This window comes from Callospermophilus lateralis, chromosome 4 (assembly GCF_048772815.1).
Source record: "Callospermophilus lateralis isolate mCalLat2 chromosome 4, mCalLat2.hap1, whole genome shotgun sequence".
Taxonomy (NCBI): Eukaryota; Metazoa; Chordata; class Mammalia; order Rodentia; family Sciuridae; genus Callospermophilus; species Callospermophilus lateralis.
In genome coordinates this window covers 114,837,469-114,860,279 of record NC_135308.1, presented here as the reverse complement: position 1 = coordinate 114,860,279, position 22,811 = coordinate 114,837,469, and the positions used below count along the sequence as shown (strand labels likewise).

Sequence of the window (22,811 nt, the reverse complement as noted above, 5' to 3'; positions counted from 1 at the left end):
TTTTAGGCATGTGATTCCCCCAACTAGCTATGAGCAGCACCTAAGATCCCCTAATGACTTTGTCACATATCAACAAGGACACAATAAAGAACACACAGTAGATTCTTAATAGTTGGTGGTTGTCCAGTAAAAGGAATAATTAGTTCCTATTATGGCATGAGAAGTTATGGGTTTTTTGCATATTTCTTGAATTATGTGTGCCAAATGTTTCTTACTACTTAAAACTTACCATGTGCCAGGCCCAATGCTTTATAACACTCTTTATATTCCAATAAACAATAGTTAATATCACTATTAACTCTGTTTCATAAATGAGAAAACCAAAACAAGTTAATTAAATTGCTCAGGTCATATATCTGGTAAATAAAAGAGCTGTGATTTGAAGTTAACCAGTCTGGCTCCAGACTTGGTTTATAAAGTCCCCACCACCACCCTTTTTCTCAGTACATCACGGATGGACTAGGGACACTCCACCACTAAACTCAAAGAGTTGAATACCAGCTTTTTTTTTTTTTTTTTTTTTAACAATGTTTATTTTAAAAGTCTTCCTGAATTGACTGAATTAGCCTGGAACTTGTGATCCTCCTGCCTTAGCCACCTAAGTAACTGGGATTACAGATGTGCAACACCTGAATTACTATTGTCTTTAAACAGTCAAATAATGTGGGATGTCAATAATGTCTAGAATTAATGGGGATGAGAAAGCAAACAAAAGATAGTAAAGAAAAAGGAATCAATGATCAAATCTGAAGGTACACTATCAAAAAAATTATGATTTTATATTATAATGAGAAAACTAGTTCTGCTGGCACATAAAAAAAAAACCTAGAATCATGCTAATAACTGTAAAAGAAATTCAGGATCTATATATACAATTACCATTATGACAATGTAGCTTTTTGAAAAATATATCCTCCATTACAAAGAACATTTCAGTTTGAAGCTCAAAGACTTTCATGATTATAATATGTAGCTGATACACATCAACAATGTAAAAATTATCAGGAAAAAGTACAACAGTGGCATTACTTTTAAGAACTGTGTTGGGAACTGAAACAGAATCTCACAAAATTAGATAAATATATTGTCTGACATAAACACCATATGGTAACTGCCTTAAGAGATGGGGGTTGTATGCTAGGTGTTAAAATTGTGACAGAGGTAGTAAAAGTGGGAAAGCAAACAAAATTTGCATAGTTGGGGCTAAAGCTTAATATTTTGTTTATTTCTTTAGATAAAAAGAATAAGCCTGAAATATTGTAGCTTTGGAATTTTTCTCCATCTAGTAAAGCTTCATACAAAAAAGTACTTGTTAATATATTGCAATTGTTTTCCAAATAAAGGCATGGTTTAGGAGATCTTTCTTGGCTGCTCTATTAATTGACTTTTAGTCTAAAATATAACTTAAGGTAACATCATTTACAGCAACTAAAAATGTTCTCAAAACTCAATAGTTTCCTTTTTCTTACTTGATGGACTAGAATCAATCCCATAGCATAATTGGGAATGTTTTAATTGACCTCTGCATAACCATAAGCAACAAGCATATGGATAGTATAGAAAGATTCAGAGATAAGAACTAGGTGTCCTAGGTGTTCCACAAAATTACTACTTTGCAACAGAAAAACAAATGGATGAAATATGGGGACAATAGGCTGCCTCAAATCCTTCCTCAAAGTAGACAGTGCAAATATTATCAATAAGTAATATTTGGACAACATAAATCTAAAACAGTTCAAAGCACCTATCATTAAAAAACAAAACAACCTTCCCCAAAAGGAAAAAAAAAAACAACAAAACACAGGCACACAAAAAACCCCCAAGAAAATAGATTTTAAATATTCCTCCTTGAGAAAAGTGGCATCACCTCTCTATATTCAGATCACAGCAAAGACATGATCGTTTCCAAATTTAGCAGTTGCATCCCTCATGTTTATAGAATCCCATTTTGTAAGCATCTTGCTTGTTGCATCCTGTGGATTCAGAAAAGACAGTAGAAGCTATAGTCACCAATTACTTTATCTTGTTCTTCTATTTTGAAATGGCAGGGGAACTTCATTTTTTGCAAAATAAAGAACAAGTTAAAGTTCTTCTATTTAACACTAAGCAATTAACACTAAGCATAGCAGGCAAAGTGGAAGGACTTACAAAATCTTATTAGGTAGTGAACTGTGGTTCTACCATTAATAGTTCTGCTACTTATGATCAAGTAAGAGGTGAATTAAAGGAAGAACAGAATGAGAAGAGGCAGAGAATTAAAAAATGAAGAGAGAAAAGCCAGAAGAAAGTAAGAGGAAAAGGTAAATACATTAAAAAAAAAAAGAAAGAAAGAAAAAGAAAAAAGAAAAACAGAAAAGATGCCTATGGTGGCCGGGGAGGAGGGGGATGACAAAAACGTTAGAATATAGTGGTACATTTACCAAATGACCTGAATAATTACCCTAAGAATATTATTATGAAATCAATTTCAAATTCAAATTATTCATTTCTTCTTTAAAAGGTAGCAACTTATAATATCTGTTTTAGAAATAAGACACAATGGTACATGCCTGTAATCCCAAGCAACTCCACAGGCTGAGGCAGGAGGATCACAAGTCCAAGGCTTGTATTAAGAACTTAGTGAGACCCTGTCTCAAAATAATAAAAGAAAAGGTCTGGGAATGTTGCTCAATGGTAGAGCACTTGCCTAACAGGTACAACCCCTGAGTTTAATAGCTAGTACTGTTAAAAGAAAAAGAAAGAGAATCTTGAGAAGTTAATATACTGCTAAAAGTCAAAGAATAGGCAGAACCTCAGCTTCACTGCCTTCAATTAGCCAAAATTACTAAGTGTATTCAGATTCACAAAAGGACTCGTGGCATGTCTTTTTTTTTTTTTTTTTAAACACTGCTGGTATATTCTGAATTACTAAATTTATAGGAAATTTATTTTATCTAACCCCATCTGAAGTGGTATGCATACAATTCAAGACATATGATATTAGTTTTCTTTTTCCAATCTATAAAAACTTTTCATTCAAAATGAAAGCATCACTCTACTTTCCAGAAGTACAAAAAAATTTAATCCAAATGGTCATGAAATATTAAAAAACTATTTACCCACTAAATATAAGTTGGTGACACACCATGTGATATGAATTCTTGTTCTTCTCACAAATGGTGATTTTTTTTAAAAAAAGCAAAATTCACTAATAATGTAAATAAATGTGATCCAGCAACACTAAGCATACGAAAATATAATACATTACACATATCTGCCAAAATGCCAAATCTACTAAGTGGAAATCTAAGGAACATATTAGGCCGCTAGCAAGGCTTCCAAAGAGACCACTTCTGTACACATTTTTGGTAGTTTTCTATCAAAAACAAAACAAAACAAAAATACTATAGACCACAATATTTTGGGTCCAGACTTTGATCCATTCCAGGGTTTCTACATTTCCAGTTAGTTTCTGTAGTAATCAAAGGTAGGTTCGTTCCTGAAAGTATTCTGCCTTGGCTAGACAGATCCCCCTATATAGCAAGCAGTCTTTTTAAGGATTTAGTTATCCATCTAAATTATTCTATATGGAGGATGTATTAGCCTTATACAATAACTACACTGCCCTTCATTGACATCAATGTAATAATGACCACTTCATTAATGCATACTATACTTTTCAGTTGTTTCCTAGTTCTGTTCAATAATTTATGCTACCTCACCCTCAGTTTTTTAATTTGGATCTTTTTACCTAGGACTAGTGGTACCAAATTGTGATAATGAACAAAATACTCAAGGTTATATGAGAAAGAACATATAACAGTTATTTTTGGCCTGCTACTTAAAGTAAATGCTAATCATCCATGATAAAATATATCACTAACTTGTTCATCTCTTCCTTCTGCTGACATTCTTTAAAGAATGTAGCAAAATTGGAATCAATAACACAGGGAGGAAAAAAGGAGAGAAACAACACAGAAGTTAGCTATTTATATAATAAAATTAAAAATAAAAATAAAGTCTTAAAAGTCAGACTTCATAGCATTTTTTCCCCTTTTGGCATCAAACAGGCTCCTAGTAAATGTTACTCATGAATATATGCAATAAAATTAATAAAACTTTTAACACCAGTTAAAAAGAAATCCTAAATAAGACACTATAAAACGAACTTTTCTTTCTTGGCAGTGCTAACATTGTTGGAAACTGAAAATCAATCTATTTAAAAACTGTTTAAAAGGAACAAAATAGAAAAGAACCTCATTAATCATCCAATTGTTGCCTATTGTTCATCAATCTACAACATAGGCCTTGTCAGTGACAAAAAGTGATTATGTGAGGCTTTAAATACTTTGTATTTCTAATATGTATCCCAGAGAACATTATTAGTACTATTTCAAGGACTAGTTAACAGGCTCACTTGTGCAACAAAATGAACATAGTTTTGGGAGCTTCCTTTTTGAATCTCTTGGCATCTAGCAATTTTATACAACCTAGTTCTTCTAAAGAGCCCAATCCACACTAATAAGGCCAGGTCAATGTGTTAACCTCCCTGGAGTCCAGATATTTTCGAAAAATACAGTCTAGAGGAAAGCTTGGCTCAAAAGCATGAATTGCTATCAGTGACTCCGGGAGAGTTGTAGGAGATATGCTGGGGGAAAAGGTCTGTCAATTATTCTACCCAGGGGGCAGCTCACATGCTTGACACTAAGACTTTCACTGATTACGGTATTAACACATTCATCACATTAATGTGTTCTGAACAGCAGGGCATGGTCCTAGTATTGAAAGTTAAACAGTATTAGCTCAAACTATTCAGTTTACATAAATGTATGCTGTATACCCTTGATTCATATTTAACCTTCACTGGAGAACAATCATTCTGAATGCAATTGATCTGTTATTTCTCAAAAACAGACATTTTTACTTCATGTAAGTTCATGGCAATATTTTTAACATCTAAAATGGTATACTACCCTTGTTATTCCACTTCAATACTCTATCATGATATTCATACTTTTTAAATTCCCAACTTAACCTATTCAAATATAGAAAATTAAGTTTGGGTAATTTTTTCCCCCACAACTTTAAGGAAAATGCTGAAAGTAAAATCTATGAAAAGCCATATTTTACCTTAATATCAGGTGAAATAATAAAATAGAAATTCACTGATTCATATAAATAAACACATTCCCTCAAAAACTAGGCCTTACCATGTTTACAGATAATAGTGCAAATTAAATAATTACACAATTACAAGAGACCCCCAAATTGCATTCCCTTCATTACTCAATTCTAACATCTCCTTGCAGTTTTAAGATTATTCTAGAGGGGCTGAAATTTATAAATTCTATTAAAATAAAAAATCCTTCCAGTACACTAAAATAATACCAAGACCATTATTATTTCTTATGAATAATCATTTGTTTTAAACATCTTCATGTTTTCACATAAGTTGATTATGAAAATTTAACTCAGAAGAAAAATATTATAATAGCATAATACATTAAATAAAAAATACAGTGAGCTAGGTCAGTTTTTAAAGAAACAAGTTAATGTACTCAAGAGCACTTTTCTTCTTCACTAGGATAGGAGAGTGAAACAAAAACTAGCATTTTACTCCAAGACAGTAAGTTTACTATACTTCTAAATGTTTGTCTATTTCCAAAAATACACTTGTCATTGTTTTGAAATACATACACACATTTTTTACATGTGGGTTACTATAGTTATTTTCCTTCTCGTGAAAACATTACAAAATGAAGCACTGAAATGAACAAAATCTCCCAGGCAAAATTTTGGGAAATCTGAAATCTTGTCTGGGTAATAATTCAAAGACAGTGACAAATGTTAGTCACAGGAAAAAAATCAGTAGAAATATAAAATATGAAAAGTCTTTAAAAGACAGCAAATATAAAAACAGACAGACTTAAGTGAAAGTTTGGAAAGATATTTAAATAAATGAGGTATGATGAAGTCATAGTGCTATAATTATCTCAATGTATTAGGTTAATAACCTATATTTCAAAGTTGCAAAATCAGCAGTTCATAGACTATTTGCTGCTGTGTTCACATGACCTTTCTAGTTGGATGTTAATGGTCACTAACAATACATATAAAATAAACAAGAAGCTAACTGTATGATTTACATGGTAAACTTATTTGCTGCATAAGAAGGCAAATTAAAGAAAAAAGGTGAGCAAATAATTTTGAATTAATAATAGAGCTTCAAGCATTTAACATTATCAATATTTTTAAAATTTAAACAATAAATCCAACTATTTTATACAGAACTGTACCATTTATTGTACACACAAGTATATCAGTTCCCTTTGTTTACAAAGGCTGGTTGTAGATAATATGGAATGTTACAGTACAATCTTGCATAAAATTTTAGTACAATTTTGTACCTGAAAAAGGGTGCAAAAACACCAGCCTAATAAATCTGACGGAATTGAAATATCTTTTCTTTTTAAAAAGTACATCATTAACACATACACCACAAACTGTACATAAGCTCACTTTTAAATCACCAACTGAAGATATGGTAGCAGCTATGTTATAGCATTAACTGATCCCTTCCATCAGTTTAATTTATTAAAGGCTTGCACTGCTACTCATTCATGAGCCTTTGTTGATGTGTAAGCTTGTAATATGAATTACTGAATTCAGGTAATTACAATTCAAAGGAGGCAAACAACAGTTGCCAAGAATCATTTGTAGTAAGAAATGTCCTTCTTACAGAAGACTCAGAAGCAAACAATCTTTAGGATATTTTTCTTTCTTCAAATATATTGTAGCTGGTCAAGATTCTCCATTTTGAACTTTGGATGCTGGTGGTTGCATGAAATCCTTAAAGGGTACCAGTGCCTCTTTAAGTGCAGAGCAGACTTCTGAAGATGAGCAGGTGATGCATTCTACTAAAGTTGGGTATAAGGCAATTACTTGTGCCCAGGTATTTCCATCAACTGTAATGTAAAAAGAATAAAATATCATTCATCATAAAGGTCACTCATTAGTATACATCTTGGAAAATGCTGACCTCTTCATTAAATCTGTTTTCCCAAAAAGAAGCTTTCTCAGGATAGAGGTGCGAAAAAGAAAAGAGGAAGGGTATTGGTAAGGGTGTAGAAAGTCAGACTACAGCTGTTCTGCTTTTATCTGTTTTTATGTTAGGAATCCATATCACATTTCATTTGTAAAAAGAATTTTGCAACTTAACAGAAGTCAAAAACAAAAGGCTAAACACCACTGGTCTAGGAAGTTTAAAGAGTCTATTCCAGTCATCTTCTGGGAAACCTTACATTCATCATTTAATACAAATTTATATACATTGAAACCCACCTAGATTGCCAGATGAAAAGTCAATAGACTCTTGGATTATTATAGGAACACACAAAAAAGCAAGGTGCTAAGCAACTCAGTGAGACCTTGTCTCTTAATAAAATACAAAATAGGGCTGGGGATGTGGCTCAATGATTGAGTTCTCCTGAGTTCAATCCCCAGTACCCCCGCCCTCCCCCCAAAAAAAGAATGGACTGGAAAGGAATGACTATCAGAAAGGAAAACAAATGAGAAAGCACTGTGAAAATAAATTTAAGTTATTTATACAGCTTCTATTTATAAAATCAGTAAAAATAGAAGATGAAAGTCCTCCATTCACCTATCACCCCAACGTTAATGATCTTCTACATTAAAAATTTATGATATATGAATTGTCCATGCAACACCCTGAATTGAAACCAATTTAGATTTTTTTAAAGACCAAAAAAAAAAAAAAAAAAAAAAAACCAAACAAAAAAAACCCATTATGAATTAAATTAACTTAGTTGACAACCTAATGGACTTAATGTTTTGTTGTCATGAGAAGGGAAGAAAATAAAGTCTAGTTCTAAAATTTAACACAAAAGTATATCATAAATAGAATATAAATGCTATGAATTTTAGGATAACTGAGTTTCTAAGCACTTACCATTCTCAGGCTGAGTTTTCTTAAGTGAATCAATGAGAGTACTGACTGCTTTTAAAACAAATATGATTTCCGTTACTTGTTGTCTAAAAGAAATGAGAAATTATTTCCATCAAGATTTTAAAATATACTGTGAATACTGTGTGTCTTCAAGGTCTGTACACACAGATGTACTTCAGAAAAATACTGAACATAATGTAATTAAAAGTTAATGTTAATTTAAAATTATTACAAAAGGAAAAGTCATTTCATACATTATTTAAATAAGTACATATAAATATGTATATTTCAGTGTGCAAATTTGATTAGTAGCTATTCTTGCTATAAATTATCAATTGAAAAGGGGCAAACTACTCATGCAAATCTAAATTTATTTGTAAAATATTTCATGTAAATACTTAAATTTTGGAGGTAGAGATACTGGGGATTGAACTCAGGGGCATTCAACCACATCACCAGCCCTATTTAGAGACAGGATCTCACTGAGGTGCTTAGCACCCCACTTTTGCTAAGGCTGGCTTTGAACTTGAGATCTTCCTGCCTCAGCCTCATGAGACACTGGGATTACAGGTGTAGGCCACCATGCCTGGCACTACTTAAAATACTTTATAATGTAATTTTAAAACATCTTTACAAGAGTTTTTCATTGTTGTTAATTAATTAGTATAAGAAATTTGCCAAGAATTAAATGGAAATAGAATACACTTACCACTTGGCATATATTTTACCATGCTGTTAAAAGCACATTCAAAATAGCAATGATATGCTAGGCAGAGTGGCCATATGGGTAATCCTAGTGACTCAGGAGAATGGGGCAGAAGGACCACAAAGTCAAAGCCAGCCTCAGCAACTCAGCAAAGCCCTAAGCAACTTAGTGAGACTCTGTCTCAAAAAAAAAAAAAAAAAAAGGGCTAGGATGTGGCTCAAGTAGTTAAGTGCCCCTGGGTTAAATACTCAGTACCAACAGGAAGGAAGGAAGGAAGGGAGAGAGGGAGGGAGGGAGGTAGATAAATTGCAATGACACTTAATTTTTCTAATAAACAAGAAACATGCTAGAAATCAACCCTAAGGTAGCACTGTATGGAGACATTAGCAACAAAGAATGAACCTAGGAGTACAGGACCAACAAGAATAGCTTGATTCACTTCTTTCTCCTGAAATAAACCTCTTCTGCTTTATAGCCCCTATTGCTCCCACTTATTCCTGACATGAGTTTGTTTTCATTTTATAGATAGGACCTTTCTAATACCAAAACATGGTACTATTTTAAGTCCTTTTTGTAGGCATAGAAAGTATTTTATTGTGCCGCAGTGTAGCTTTTTAGAAAATTTAATAATACTGCAACAAACAGATTGACACAATATAACGCCACAGGACATCCATAAATAAGGTCAATTTAAAGGTAATAGTTAAATACTCAGAACATAAAAACATAAAGGAAAAGATGATTTCTGAAATCAATATATTATAATCTAATAAATAAAATAGCCCACTCAAAGCAACTTTATTTCTGTATTTCTAAATACACTTCAGAAATCAATTTTGATTATTAATTTTTAAATCATGCCCATAACTAAATTACTAACACCTGTCTTTACAATGTTCTTTCATTTAAATTTAAATGTGAAGATTTATAATTTATGTTCTAGAAATTTCAAAATATGCTGAGCTCTAAAAGAAGATTTATGAATGGCTAATAAGCATTAGTACTTAAATTAAAAGGTAAGTTGTTATATGGCTCTTTTTCATTGATCAATTAGAAAAAGATGAAATAAATATAAACTGGTAAACCATTTTAAAATGCTAAAAACTGAGGAAAGGATATTCATACATACACTTCTGGAAAATGTAAATTTCCAGACATAAATATAAACCTCTGGTAAGCAATTTAGTAATACATATAAAAAGCTTCAAAATGTCTACATCCTTTGACAGATCAATTTTAACTTTTGAAATTTATTATAAGTAAATAAGAATGTACACAAAGATTTAAGGCAAGTGATTTGCCTCTCCTATAGTAATTTATGAGATGGAAGTCACAGTGATTTTCTTGACCCTTTCCTAACTTTGATAACTTTGTCCTCCCACATTATTTTCTGTCTGCTTCATTCGCTTTGATTTAAGCTCTAATTTTTATATTTAAAAAATAGAGTTGCAATCCAACATTTCCTTCCTTTCTAAAATATAGAGTTGCAATCCATTTCCTGCCTCAGCTTCCCAAGCCTCTGGGATTACAGGTATGCACCACCATGCCCGGTGTCTACCCTAATTTATGACTGCATCTTTTGATGAATTCTGGTCTGTATACCAATTTTGATTAGCTTTGGCTTAGCAAAAAGGCCTAGAGCCCCTTCTACTGACAGAACTGGGATAGATGAGAAGGAGATCAGTTTGGGATCATGGGCTTATATATATACAGACTAGATAAAAAAAAAAAAAAATCTAAGATGTAAATAGTTGATATAGAGAGAAACCTAGAAATGACTATAAAACAAACATGTTCCTAGAATGTAATTTATCTTCACTTTAGAGAAATAAGATCATGTCCTTATACATTTCTATCTAGAAATCTTTGGTAGAAGACACATTTAGGAATTCAAAATTTTTTTCAGATTCAAAAAGGTAATTTAATACATACTTCACATAGTACCTTAACCTCCACAAAGGGTCCGAAAAACCACCCCATAATAAACACATTAATGTTATCTGCAGAAAAACCTATGAATATTTACACTGTATGGAATAAATAAAACTATGAACATCCTTAGTTCAAATCACTTAAGAAAATACTTGGTTTTCAGAGTTATCTTTTTTATTTTTGTTTTTTGGTATTTTTTATTAATAATCATGACATAAGTACATTTCCCTTAATAAAAAACACACCTTGGAAGAGGGCATTTACCACTTAATCTTTCATCCTCTATATAGCGATGTAGTACATCCTGAGACCTTTTTAAAAGCACTGAGAGTGCCATTCGTGAGATGTAGCCTTCTTGAGGTGTTGTGACTTTATTACTGAAGGAAAACTGGAGCAGTGTTTCAAAACACATTTTAGAAAATTCTTCTCTCAAACGAATATCAATCTCTGCTTCTGCAAAGTTAACAATTTTTGATGGTTAATAAAATGTCAAATTAATATACATCAATAACAATTCTACCAAACTAGAAATGTAAAGAAATTCTCAGTCTCAGAAAAAGTATTTATGACCAACCTATAACTAATCACACACACACGTACATATATATGTGTGTATACATACACATGCATATATATAAAATGAACAGTTTTCCCCCTTGAAAGATTAAAAATAAGGCAAACCATCTACCCCATGTCACTTCTTCTATTCACCATTTTTCTTATCTAAGTTTTTTGATATCATTCAATAGCACTATAAAAATACTTCTAAATAAAACAATTTTCTGTGGGCCAAACGCAATAATCACTCTCTCTTCCCCTCTCTTGGCAACATCATTTTTGGAAGATGACTTCTTTTTTCCAGTCTAGACTAGTTTTGTCTTCCAATCATGCTATTTAGTGGTGATCTAAAAGTAGTCTTTGGCCAACACCCTGGGAACCAATTTCATCCTTCCTCCTTTTATCTCTTACTTCCTAGATCTCACATCATTGTCTTTGCTTACTTCTTTGTTTTCATGGATGTTTGTGGGGTTGTTCGTTTTTGGTGGTACTGGGGATTTGAGTCCAGGGGTGCTTTACCACTGAAGCACATCATCAGCCCTTTTTATTTTTTATTTTGAGACAGGGTCTTGCTAAATTGCTTAGGGCCTCACTAAGTTGCTAAGGCTGGCTTTGAACTTGCAATCCTCCTGCCTCAGTCTCCTGAACTGCTAGGATTACAAGTGGGTGCCACCGTGCCTGGCTCATGCAGCACAGTAGCTTCCTAAGAAAGATTGAATGGACAAAAAAAATTTTGAGACCTTGTACTTCTGGAAAATGTCATCATTTTACTGTGGTACTCAAAGTGTGGTTCCTAACAACATCAGCATCACAAGAGCATTTGTGAGAAATGTGATTCCTACTCCGGTCATACTGCAGAAGTAAATCTGGAAGTACAAGCTTGTCCTCCATTATAATACATGCTAAAATTTGAGAATTAGTGTTCTGTATTAATACTTATCCAACAGTGTGCCTGGGTAAGAAACTTCATGTTAAAAATCCTTTTCATTTACAATTCTAAAACCCACTGCTTCAAGGGCTAAGGGTGTAGCTCAACTGAGTGCTTGCCTAGCATGTCTGAGGCCAGGGGACCAACCAATCCCCAGTACTGCCAAAAAATAATAATAATTTAAAAACATCCACTGTTTCATGTTTTTAGCATCCAGTATTGCTACTAAGAATTCTAATGCTATTTTGGAATTTTTTCTTCCTGAGATCTTTAAGGATATTTTGTTTATCCTAGGTATTTTGATATTTTTGATGGCATGCCTTATTGAAGGTCTTTTGTCTGACTTCATGATTTGGGGTATTAAGTGACCATTTTAAATATGTAGCTCTATTTCTTCAGTTTATTTCTTTGACAATTTCCTGTCCTAGATTTCTTTGTTCTTTCCTTTTGGAAGATCTGCTGTCTGATGTTTGACTGCCTGGATTTGTTTCCTATCTTTTTGCTTATGTTGTTTATTTTGTTTTTACTTTATGTTATGGATGATTTCCTTAATTTTTTCTGCCAACATTCACTAAATTTATTTCAGCTACAATATTTTTAGTGTTTGAGTTCTTATTGTTCCTTTTTCATAACATTTTTTGTTTCGTGAATATAAAAATCTTATCCCTTCAACGATTCTAATTATTATTGTGTTCTTATGTTTTCTATGGCTATGCATTTATCTGTTTCTTCCCAGTTTCTATTTTTTTTCCTGGTGGGGGTGGGGTTGTGTGTGCTAGATCAAGGGGTATAATGCTACATCCCCCAGTTCTTTTTATTTTTTGAGACAGGGTTCCTAAGTTGCTGTGGCTGGCTATGAACTTGTAATCCTCCTGTGTCAGTCATTTGAGTTACTGGGACTACAGGCATGTGCTATTGTTCCCTTCTTTCACTAGTTTCTTTTCTTCCCTTTTCATTTATTTTGGTCTTTCTCTTTTCTGTCTGTGAATTGTGGATGTCAGGTCATAATTAAGAATGGAGAACCAATATGAGCACTGAGACTTCTTTATTTATAGGTTGGCCTTGTTTAGCAAGGAATGACTTTGTGTGTATGTTTTTTTTAAAAAAAAAATACAAGTTAAAGCTCAGAAGATATTTGTGTCTTATGGCAAAAATACCTGGAAGGATGTCCATGTAGCTTTCTTATCTTGGTACATTTAGTACTATGAATAAGAAACTGCTAAAAAAAGAATACTTGGTAACTCCGCCCTCAATTACCTTAGGATATTTATACCTAATTATTAATGCATTTTATTAAAGATTATACGTGTGTGTGTGTTTGTGTGTACACACACCTTTTGTGTGTATGGAGCGGGGTACTGGGAATTAAATTCAGTAGCACTCTCTACTGGGCTAAATCCTCATTCTTTTGTTTTTAATTTTGAGACAGGTCTCACTACGTTGCCCAGGTTGGCCTTGAACTTGCAATCTTCCTGCTTCAGTCTCCTGAGTAGCTGGTATTACATGTGTGTTACCACCATGCCTGGATACAGATATTTATAGAACTATATTATAATATGATTATAAATATAATATAATTTAAAATATTATAAATGTATTAATTAATTAATTTGTACCAGGGATTGAACTTAAGGGTACTCTACCACTGAGTTACATCCCCAGCTCATTTTACTTTTTATTTCGAGACATATTCTCATGAGGTTGCTTAGGGCCCCTCTAAATTGCTGAGTTTAGCCTCAAACTTGCAATCCTCCTATCTCAGGCCTCCTGAGTAGCTGGGATTGCAGGTGATTACATTATAAATGGACTTTAATTTTTTTTTTCTCTGAGAGTCTCATGTTTATTAAACCTGCAAGCTACCAGGTTAGCTTTTAAAATTGTTAGGGCTAGGAAAAAACAAGTTTGTAAAGTAAGCAGTATGAGAGACATCTAGTGGTCAGACTGCATATATAAATGTTCTTTAAAGTACTCAGCACAAAATACTAGTCACAACTCCAATAAATTCTGCGGATTAAGAATATACATTGCATAAATTTACAATTTTTAAATAATCATGCTGAAAAAATACATTGGGATGCCACAATTACATTTAAGACTTAAGCAGAGGTTTAGATTTTTTAAAAATACCAAAAACAAACTTATATATCACCTCCCAAATAAGGTACAATGATGGGATAGAAAGAAGCATACAGTTCTTTTTAGTATGAACTTGGCCTCCAGCCTTAAGATTGTGGGCAATTTTTTCAACCATAATGAATCCCTTTCCCCCTCTATAATATCACAGTACCTATCCTCAAAGAAATATTTTAAAGAATAACATTTTAGAATAGTATTTTGTATACAGCAGTCATTCATTAAATGTTCCCTTAATAAATGTTTAAGGAATCATGTTTTTCCCTCCCCTATGGACTAATTCTGTAATTCATAGTTCTGAGAGGTTAGTATTAATATTTTCATTTTAAAAATTACAGAAGTGAGAGTTAAAAGAAGTTAACCAAAATAATAAGTGGCATCCATGACCTCACAAAACAGGTAACTGTGGTCAGCCTCTATGTCTGTATCAGATTACATAAGCGCTAGGTCATTTAATTAATTATTTTACAAATATAACTCTATCCACAGAATATTTACATTTTTCCTCATAAGGTTTAATGTTCTATATTACTTCCTAAAAATTACCCTACCAGTCTCCAATTTATATTTACTACAGAGAGTAAACATTTTATATGACTTTCTTCAATACTTTCTAACACCTAAAAATAAAAAAAAAAAAAATCATTAAAATAACATACCTGTAAATGAAGAAGACTGAGAATGTATGGAGCCCTTGTTAAGCATAGTCATTATCTGACCAACAAATTCCTTAGGAATAAAATTGGCATAAGGTAGTATCTCAGTGCTAATAAGCTGAACTACCTAAAAAAAAAAAGGAAAAATTCAAATACATTTTTTCTTCTTGAAAGAGACTAACTCATAACTTCTAGGGTAAATTTTAAAATTTATTTTGAAAGGAAATCAGTTAAAGAACCCTCCTAATATTAGTATATAAACATTTTTTAGGTTTACTGTACTTGATAACTAGTCTGTTTCCCTCATCTATCAAAACAGTCAATACTATAACTATTTACTATGCCATCATTTGGATTCATGTTGATCTTCAGCATAACTATAAGGAGAGCTATAGAAAGAAAATAGCCAGCATATGAAACTTACCCATATTAGAATAAAATATCCCAAATTAAGATTTAAATCACCTTCTTACAATGAGAAACTATGAGCTATAAGAGAATTTACTTGTTTTCATTTTGATCAAATAATTTATTTCTAACATACAGCTTATTATTTTGTCCTCTAAAGAAAAAGAAAAGTTCACATAAGTATTAACACAGTAATGTCAAAAAGGCAATGTTTTATATATATGTGATGATGTCTATGCTTTTTAAATGTACATTTTAAAATAACTTTATTTATTTAAAAGTTCCTCTAACTTAGAGAAAAAAGATCCCAAAAGGCCATCAACAAAACATCCATAGCTTAAAAAGCTGCTTCTTCAAATTCCATTTATAATCCTCAAAATGTATTATTAAAAAAACTATTGCCTTAATAATTCTCCAAGCTGTATGTACAGCTGGTTAAAAATGAAAAAACACTAAGCAAGTCACTGATCTGAAATATAGATACCTGGCATGCCAAATTACAGAATAAACATTTAAATACACACACATGTTCACTTATGGATTTATTTTAGTGAATCAACCTTCTTTTTAATAAACTTATTAAATGGATAGACAACATGCATATAGCAAAAGACTATAAGAAATCGTAAGGGATTATTTTTAGAATGTCAGTGCTTTAAAAATCAACCTTTAATCTGTAAGAGTTTTAATGCTTTTAGGTTCAGTCTTAACCTATTTACCTTATTCTGTTAGCAATTTTATAACTTCAACATTTCTACTATTTGGTTTTCACAAATGATCACAGGAAAATGTTTTAAATAGCTTCCTCACCTCAACATCAATACTTTCATTTCTTTGAAACTCTTGAATAGAGAGATTATCTGGAGGTATGCTAAAAAACAAACAAAATACCAAGTTTTTAATAGTAAAATAGTCCCTGGAAAAACAAACAGAAAATAGATAAACAGTATTCAAATGATGAAATATTATATCTTTCCACCCAGGTTGGGACATTGTTATTTATGTCAAAGAATACTATTTCTAATTAACATTGTTAAATATTTAAAAAACTAAGCTAATTACAAATATAAAAACTCTTAACCATAAAAACACTTGGTCCAATTATTATCCTGTGTGCATAGATGATTACATGACCTGTGTAAGTCTACAGAATATACAACCAGACAAATGAGAAGTTATACTCCATTTATGTATGATGGGTCAAAATGCATTCTACTTTCATGATAACTGATTAGAACAAATAAAAAATATTTTTAAAAAAATTTTAAATTACAGAAACACTAAAAAAAAAAAAACCCACTTTGGTCCAATTCCAAATTAAAAACCGGTAGCACTAAACTTCTTTCAGTACTATGAAAAAGAAAGAAAGGCAAAGATATTGCCTCATCTGCAACTGGAGTAAAAATTATCATAATGGTATCTGAATTCACTTAAGGCAGTGACTTAAGAGAGCCTGGGTCAAGCTGCTGAATTATTTACTCAGAGATAAATTAAATCATTAATGTGTAATAAATATAATGTATTAAAGTTCTATACAAAAAAGAGAACAATTGCAAAGAGGAGGACTAATTCAGATTTTATAAAGCATATAATTATTTCAACAATAACAGAGGAAATAAATAATTCTGAGAGAACCAATGGGGATTTCAGACTCTGGCTCACATGAATGAATAATAAAATGGTCATGAACATAAACAGTGAAATATTAACTATTTAAAACTGCTGAAAGGGGCTGGGGTTGTGGCTCCATGGTAGAGTGCTTGCCTGGCATGTGTGAGGCACTGGGTTCTATCCTCAGCACCACATAAAAATAAACGAATAAAAATAAAGGTATAAAAAATACAATAACACTGTTTTAAAAAACTGCTGAAAATAGGATAGTATTATTACAATAATAATGATGGCTAAAATTAGACACTATAATAAGAGCTTTATTTGTATTAATCTCACATTCCCACAGCAATCCCATGCAGTATTATAATTATCCTTTAATCAACAAAAAACCGGGGCTTCAAATGGTCAATAACATGCCCAAGAACACACTGCAAACACAAGGCTACAATTTGAACCTGATTTATCTGATATTTAAGCCTACACTGTTCTCTTTTATGTTGTAATATAACAAAAATGATAGTACACTTGGGTTTAAAGGTATTTACAGTTCTGTACCTAGGACATATGGGAGTGGACCTTGGTTGCATGATTTCTACATTTTTCATTCAACAAATATCTGCTGAGTATCAACTACTTTGTATCAGGCATTATATCCTTGGTGTTCAAGATCTAGTTGTGAACAAGACAGACTCAGTCCAAGTGTTATGGAACTTACATTCTAGTGTACAAGTCCTCAACTAACTATAATCTAGTAGTAGGAACTAAAGGAAAAAAATTACAAAGACATGAACCCAAACCTAAATCAATGGCAGGAATTTTATAACCACTACCAGCAAAGCAGCTTCACAAATCCTATCTGTATCTCTAGATAAAATTTGTTTAATTCTAAGTTACAACCAAGGAATGTACATGTCTATAGTCATACTAAAAGATCTTTGATAATGGTGGAGATAATTAATGATGGGTTACCAATAAAAAAATACATAAGACTTGCACAGAAAAGCATGCCCGTAATCTATCAAACTACTCAGGAGGTTGCAGCAGGAGGATTCCAAGTTCCAGGGCAGCCTCAGCAACTTAGTGAGACACTGTTGCAACATGAAAAGGGGCTAGGCATTTAGCTCAGTGATTGAGTAGCATGTGTGGAGTTCTGAGTTCAATTCCCAGTACCTCAACCAACACATACACACACACAAAGCATATATACATACATCTTATTGGGAACACACACAAATAATATTAATGCTATTTGCATCATGTATCAGAAATACTAGACTGGGTTGTCACATAAAACGTAAGAGAGGAGAGGTATAAACAAAACTAATAACTGAAAATTTTACTCCTCTTAATCACAATACTGTAAATAAAAATCGCCTATATAAGACTTAAATTCTCTGCATTTAAAGAGTACGTTATTTTTTTTTTTAAATTTTTTGTAGGTGTAGATGGACAGAATGTTTTTATTTATTTTTATGTGGTGCTAAGGATAGAACCCAGTGCCTCACACATGCTAGGCAAGTGCTCTGCCACTGAGCTACAGCCTCAGCCCAAGAGTACAGTAATTTTTAACAAATTCTTTTCTAGGATTTTATCTAAAAATTAAAAAAACAAAAACAAAAACATAAAAACCTTCAAACTGATATAGTATTATTTGTACTTTTTATCAAATTCTCTCTGTATGGTATATTAAATTTTTTATTGAGATAGGAGTCACATGTAATCAAATTCATCCTTTTAAAGTATAGAATTTAGTAATTTTCAGCATATTCATAAAATTGTACAACTATCACCATTTAAAATCCAGAACATTTTTATCACCCTATAGGCAACTGTACCAGTAACAGTCACTCCCCATTTTCTCTCTTCTCTTGACTCCTGGAAACAAATAATTTACTTTCTATTTCTATGGATTTGCCTATTCTGGATACATCACATAAATGAAACGTACAATATATGACGTTTTGGGTCTGGTTTCTTCCCACCTGGCATACTTTGAAGGTTCATCCATGTTAATAGAATGCATCAGTCCTTTCATTTTATTATTTCAGTCCTTTTTATGGCTGAATAGCATTCTGTTGTATAAATAAACCACACTTAATTTATCCATTCATCAGCTGACAGATATTTGGGTTGTTCTCGTTTTTTGGCTATTATAAATAATGCTGCAATGAATACTAGCATACAAATTTTTGTATGAATATGTGTGTTCAACTGTTTTGGATAGTACTTAGTAATTTTTCTTAAGACACATGGTTTTGCTGTGTTGTACAGGCTGGCCCTAACTCCTAGGTTCAAGCAATATCCCTGCCTCTGTCACCCAAGTACCTAGAGTTACAGGCATATGCTACTGTGCCCAACTTAGTACTTAGTGATTTTTAATGTACTATATACAGACCATAAACTGTATGATTTCCTGATAGCCCACTGTGTACACTAGAATAAGTACCATGTTTTGGCTGAATGAATTTCTAATAGACCTGAAGTGTCCACCAGATTACAGTCCCTATGTTTTTCAATTCTGTTACCCTTTTTCTTATTTAAATTGTTTACTTATAACATCCCTTAATGAGGTCCAATGCCTTTCTTTTCTTCAAGTTGATTTTGATTTTACTTGTAATTTTTTTTGTTATTAGATTAAAGCAGCTTACAGATCAAAAAATGGAGGAATATCATGGAAAAAGATATGATTATTCGTGGAGGCTTAATATATATAAATCAGTTAAAGAATTCAAGAATATGTCAACATGGAAGACACTGATTTTCTAAAATAATTTTCCTCTTGTAACACCAAGTGGGGCTCAGATTAAAAAAAAAATCAATCTTCTTAGTTTCATTAAGTTAAAAATCATAATTCCTTAATTATGTTGCACTCATATGGTCTTATATGTATGATTCCTGTCTTACAAAACATTGCAAAAAGCAAAAAAATACCACTGATCATGAATAATGTACTTAGTGGATAAATGCCAAACCCAGCCATGTTTTATATATAGTCTAACAATCTACTAATCAATTACTTTGTTATTGAAAAAACAACATGGTTTTAGAGCAACTGCATATATCATATGCCAATTTCTGAAAAATTGTCTTAATATTTTAAATAAATGAGCTGACCTTTTAGTAAAAAGAAAGTCTTCAAAAGTGTTGGCTAGTTCTGGCCACATACTGTCAAATTTTCCAGAAGAAGCATGCTGTCGGGCAACAGGTAGCCCAATAGAAAGAACTTTGAGGAGTGAAGATACTGCTAGCTTCCATGTGCTTTCAGAAGGGCAGGAATACTTCAAACTGAGAGGAACTCTAAGAGCCTGAAAATAAAGATAGTCTAAGTATTAATTAAAACACACACATACAACTTACTTAAGAACAAAATACTAAAGCAGAGAGAAAAATAATAGCATAGGTATTTTCACTCAGAGAAGATGTTATTTTTTTAGAAAGGCAGATTCTCAGTCCTCAAACCTAATTCCGAAAAAAAATATTATTTAATTATTAAAAACATATTATTTATTTATTTTGGAAGCTGGGGATTGTGGTGCTAAAAGCACATATTCTTCCACCGAGTCCTACACCCTCAAATTCAAAAGATGTACTTTAAAATCCTGTCTTTATCTTCTAAACAATAACTCTAAAAAAATAAGGTTTCGAATTTCAGGGTTTTAAAAAATATATATATTTTTAGTTGTTGATAGACCTTTATTTTATTTATTTATATGTGGTGCTGAGAATAGAATCCAGTGCCTCACACATGCCAGGCAAGTACACTACTGCTGAGCCACAGTCCCCACCCCGAATTTCAGTTTTTCATTATAAAAAAGGGGGATATTATTTTAAAAGTTAAAGAATAAGAAACTTACAATTTTGCACTTTTTCTCAACTTGACATTATGGATTTAGAAAATCATGCCATTTTTGTTCTAAGAGAAAAGTAATTTCATTGATGTGGCTCCCCCGTCTAAAAGAGGTTAATACTGCTTATATTTTTCCATTAATTGTTAGGGGAGAGTAAACATAAATTAAAATGTCATTACTTTGAAGTTTTATCTCTAAAATTCTTTGAATTTTATATTCCATTCTAATATTTTCCAAATTCTTTTCCAAATATTTTAATGAAACTGAAAATTCAATTAATATGACTTATCTTTGATTATCAAAAGTACAGGAGTAGAGCATCTGAGTTATGTATAGTGCCCAAGATGTTAAGACTCTTTTAAAAAATTGGTCAATTTTTCAAAAAAATGGCTTTTGTAAAAATAATTTGGTGATTGAGAATGAACTTTTTGGGTCATAGTTCTTTCAACAATTAGAAGACTAGACTGACAAAACTATTATGGCAAACTATCCCAGAAATTTCAATCACTAGAAATTTGGTATCATCTTAGATAATCTGCGTTAGAGATAAAATTCAGCTTTTACATAAAAAAATTCTAAGAGATAAATTTTTATATTTCAAGGATATAATACCTAGTGTCATCCTCTGCCACCCAATTTAATGTATGAACCATTTCCTATTTGCATGAAACAGGCCTCCAAGAACAGATATTAGTCTACTCAGAATCTATTTACTGCTTTCCCATGCATGTAATTCCACAAAACCTATTTCTTTTCTGAGGAGCTATCTCCACTTCCAGGTTGGGAATTCAGGTAAAGACATGCTTAAGTTAATAAGATAATCAAAACATGTCGCTTCCCTGTCCATGTGAACTGGTTCAAGAATGGGTACAGACTGGGCATGGTGGCACACACCTATAATATCAGCAGCTTGGGAGGCTGAGGTGGGAGGATTTTGAGTTCAAAGCCAGCCTCAGAAACTTAATGAGGCCCTAAGCAACTCAGTGAGACCCTATCTCTAAATAAAATGTAAAAAAGGGCTAGGGATGTGGCTCAGTGGTTAAGAGCCTCTGGGTTCAATTCCTGGTACCCCTTCCACCCACAAAATGGGTATGGGACCAAAGCTGGTCCATCTTCTAACATTAATTTTAATAATTTAAGAATGTGGTAAAAAAACTGTGTGTACATGTATTTGTGTGCTCACACACATAATCCTTTTACTGGATATGTGGAGAAACACAGTTAGGATATAGTCAACCCTTAGAAAGCAAAACAGAGAAAGAAATTTGAGTTTTAATGATACTGTTAAACCACTGGATCAACCAGTCCTAAAGTCCTCTATCTTTGAATTTTTTAATTAAGCATACTGAAAATTCTCTTTATTGCTAAAGCTAATCAGAGCCTGACTGTATGTGATTTATAACCAAAGGAATACTAAATGCCACACAGATCATTTTCAGTAAACATTTCATAACTCAAATTTAGATAAAAGAAAATTATGATAGACTTCTGCAATTAATATCTTATTGAATATTAAGCACAGTTAATTTATTCAACTAGAACATCTTATTTCTTAGAATGTTTAAAGAAATAATACAGGAGTAAGTGTACAACGGTGTATGCTCAGTAAATGCATACTGAACTGGGAAACTTAGTTTCAGACATCACAGGTATCCAATTTCTAAGAAAAAAAGAGCCTTGTCCAATTAAACACAATATAATGCAGTAAGAAGTGGTATCAACAAAGTGTTTGAGAGTACAGAAAAGGGATCATTTAATTCCTTTAAAAATACAAACTGTGTAACTCCAGCTACTTGGGATACTAAGGCAGATGATTTGAGGCCATCCTGGCAACTTAGAGAGGCTGCCACAAAATAAAATAATAAGGGCTGGCAATGTAGCTTGTAAAATACTTGCTAAGCATGCATAAGACTCTCTAGTACTGCAAACAAAAACCAAACCACTGATGATATGATGGCATTCCTCAGTGTTTGAGCTTTCAATGATTGAAAAATAAAGTCTGATATTATGATGATTTTTAAAACCTGCAGGTACCTTTTCAGACTTATTCCAGGTTCCATGACCTCTCTAAACGGAATTTCTC

The 22,811-nt window shown here is 32.3% G+C and overlaps 1 protein-coding gene across 3 annotated transcripts in view; it reads right to left on the bottom strand.

Moving 5' to 3' along the window:
- Positions 1-528: 528 nt before the first annotated feature.
- The window catches only part of Mon2 (MON2 regulator of endosome-to-Golgi trafficking), a 113,863-nt gene continuing 91,580 nt past the window's right edge, over positions 529-22,811 (bottom strand). Inside the window, exons 30-36 of one of the 3 annotated variants that reach the window (XR_013091226.1) lie at positions 19,995-20,185; positions 16,077-16,137; positions 14,862-14,985; positions 10,829-11,036; positions 7,949-8,031; positions 6,719-6,944; positions 529-1,973 (exon numbers count right to left, since the gene is read on the bottom strand). Coding sequence is in view for 2 of the 3 variants with exons in the window: in XM_076854808.2 (XP_076710923.1) it covers positions 6,781-6,944; positions 7,949-8,031; positions 10,829-11,036; positions 14,862-14,985; positions 16,077-16,137; positions 19,995-20,185 (831 nt within the window). In the remaining variant the exon portion in view is untranslated. Of the gene's footprint in view, positions 1,974-5,436; positions 6,945-7,948; positions 8,032-10,828; positions 11,037-14,861; positions 14,986-16,076; positions 16,138-19,994; positions 20,186-22,811 lie in introns of those variants that run through there. The other 2 variants (XM_076854808.2, XM_076854809.1) reach the window with 2 other exon arrangements.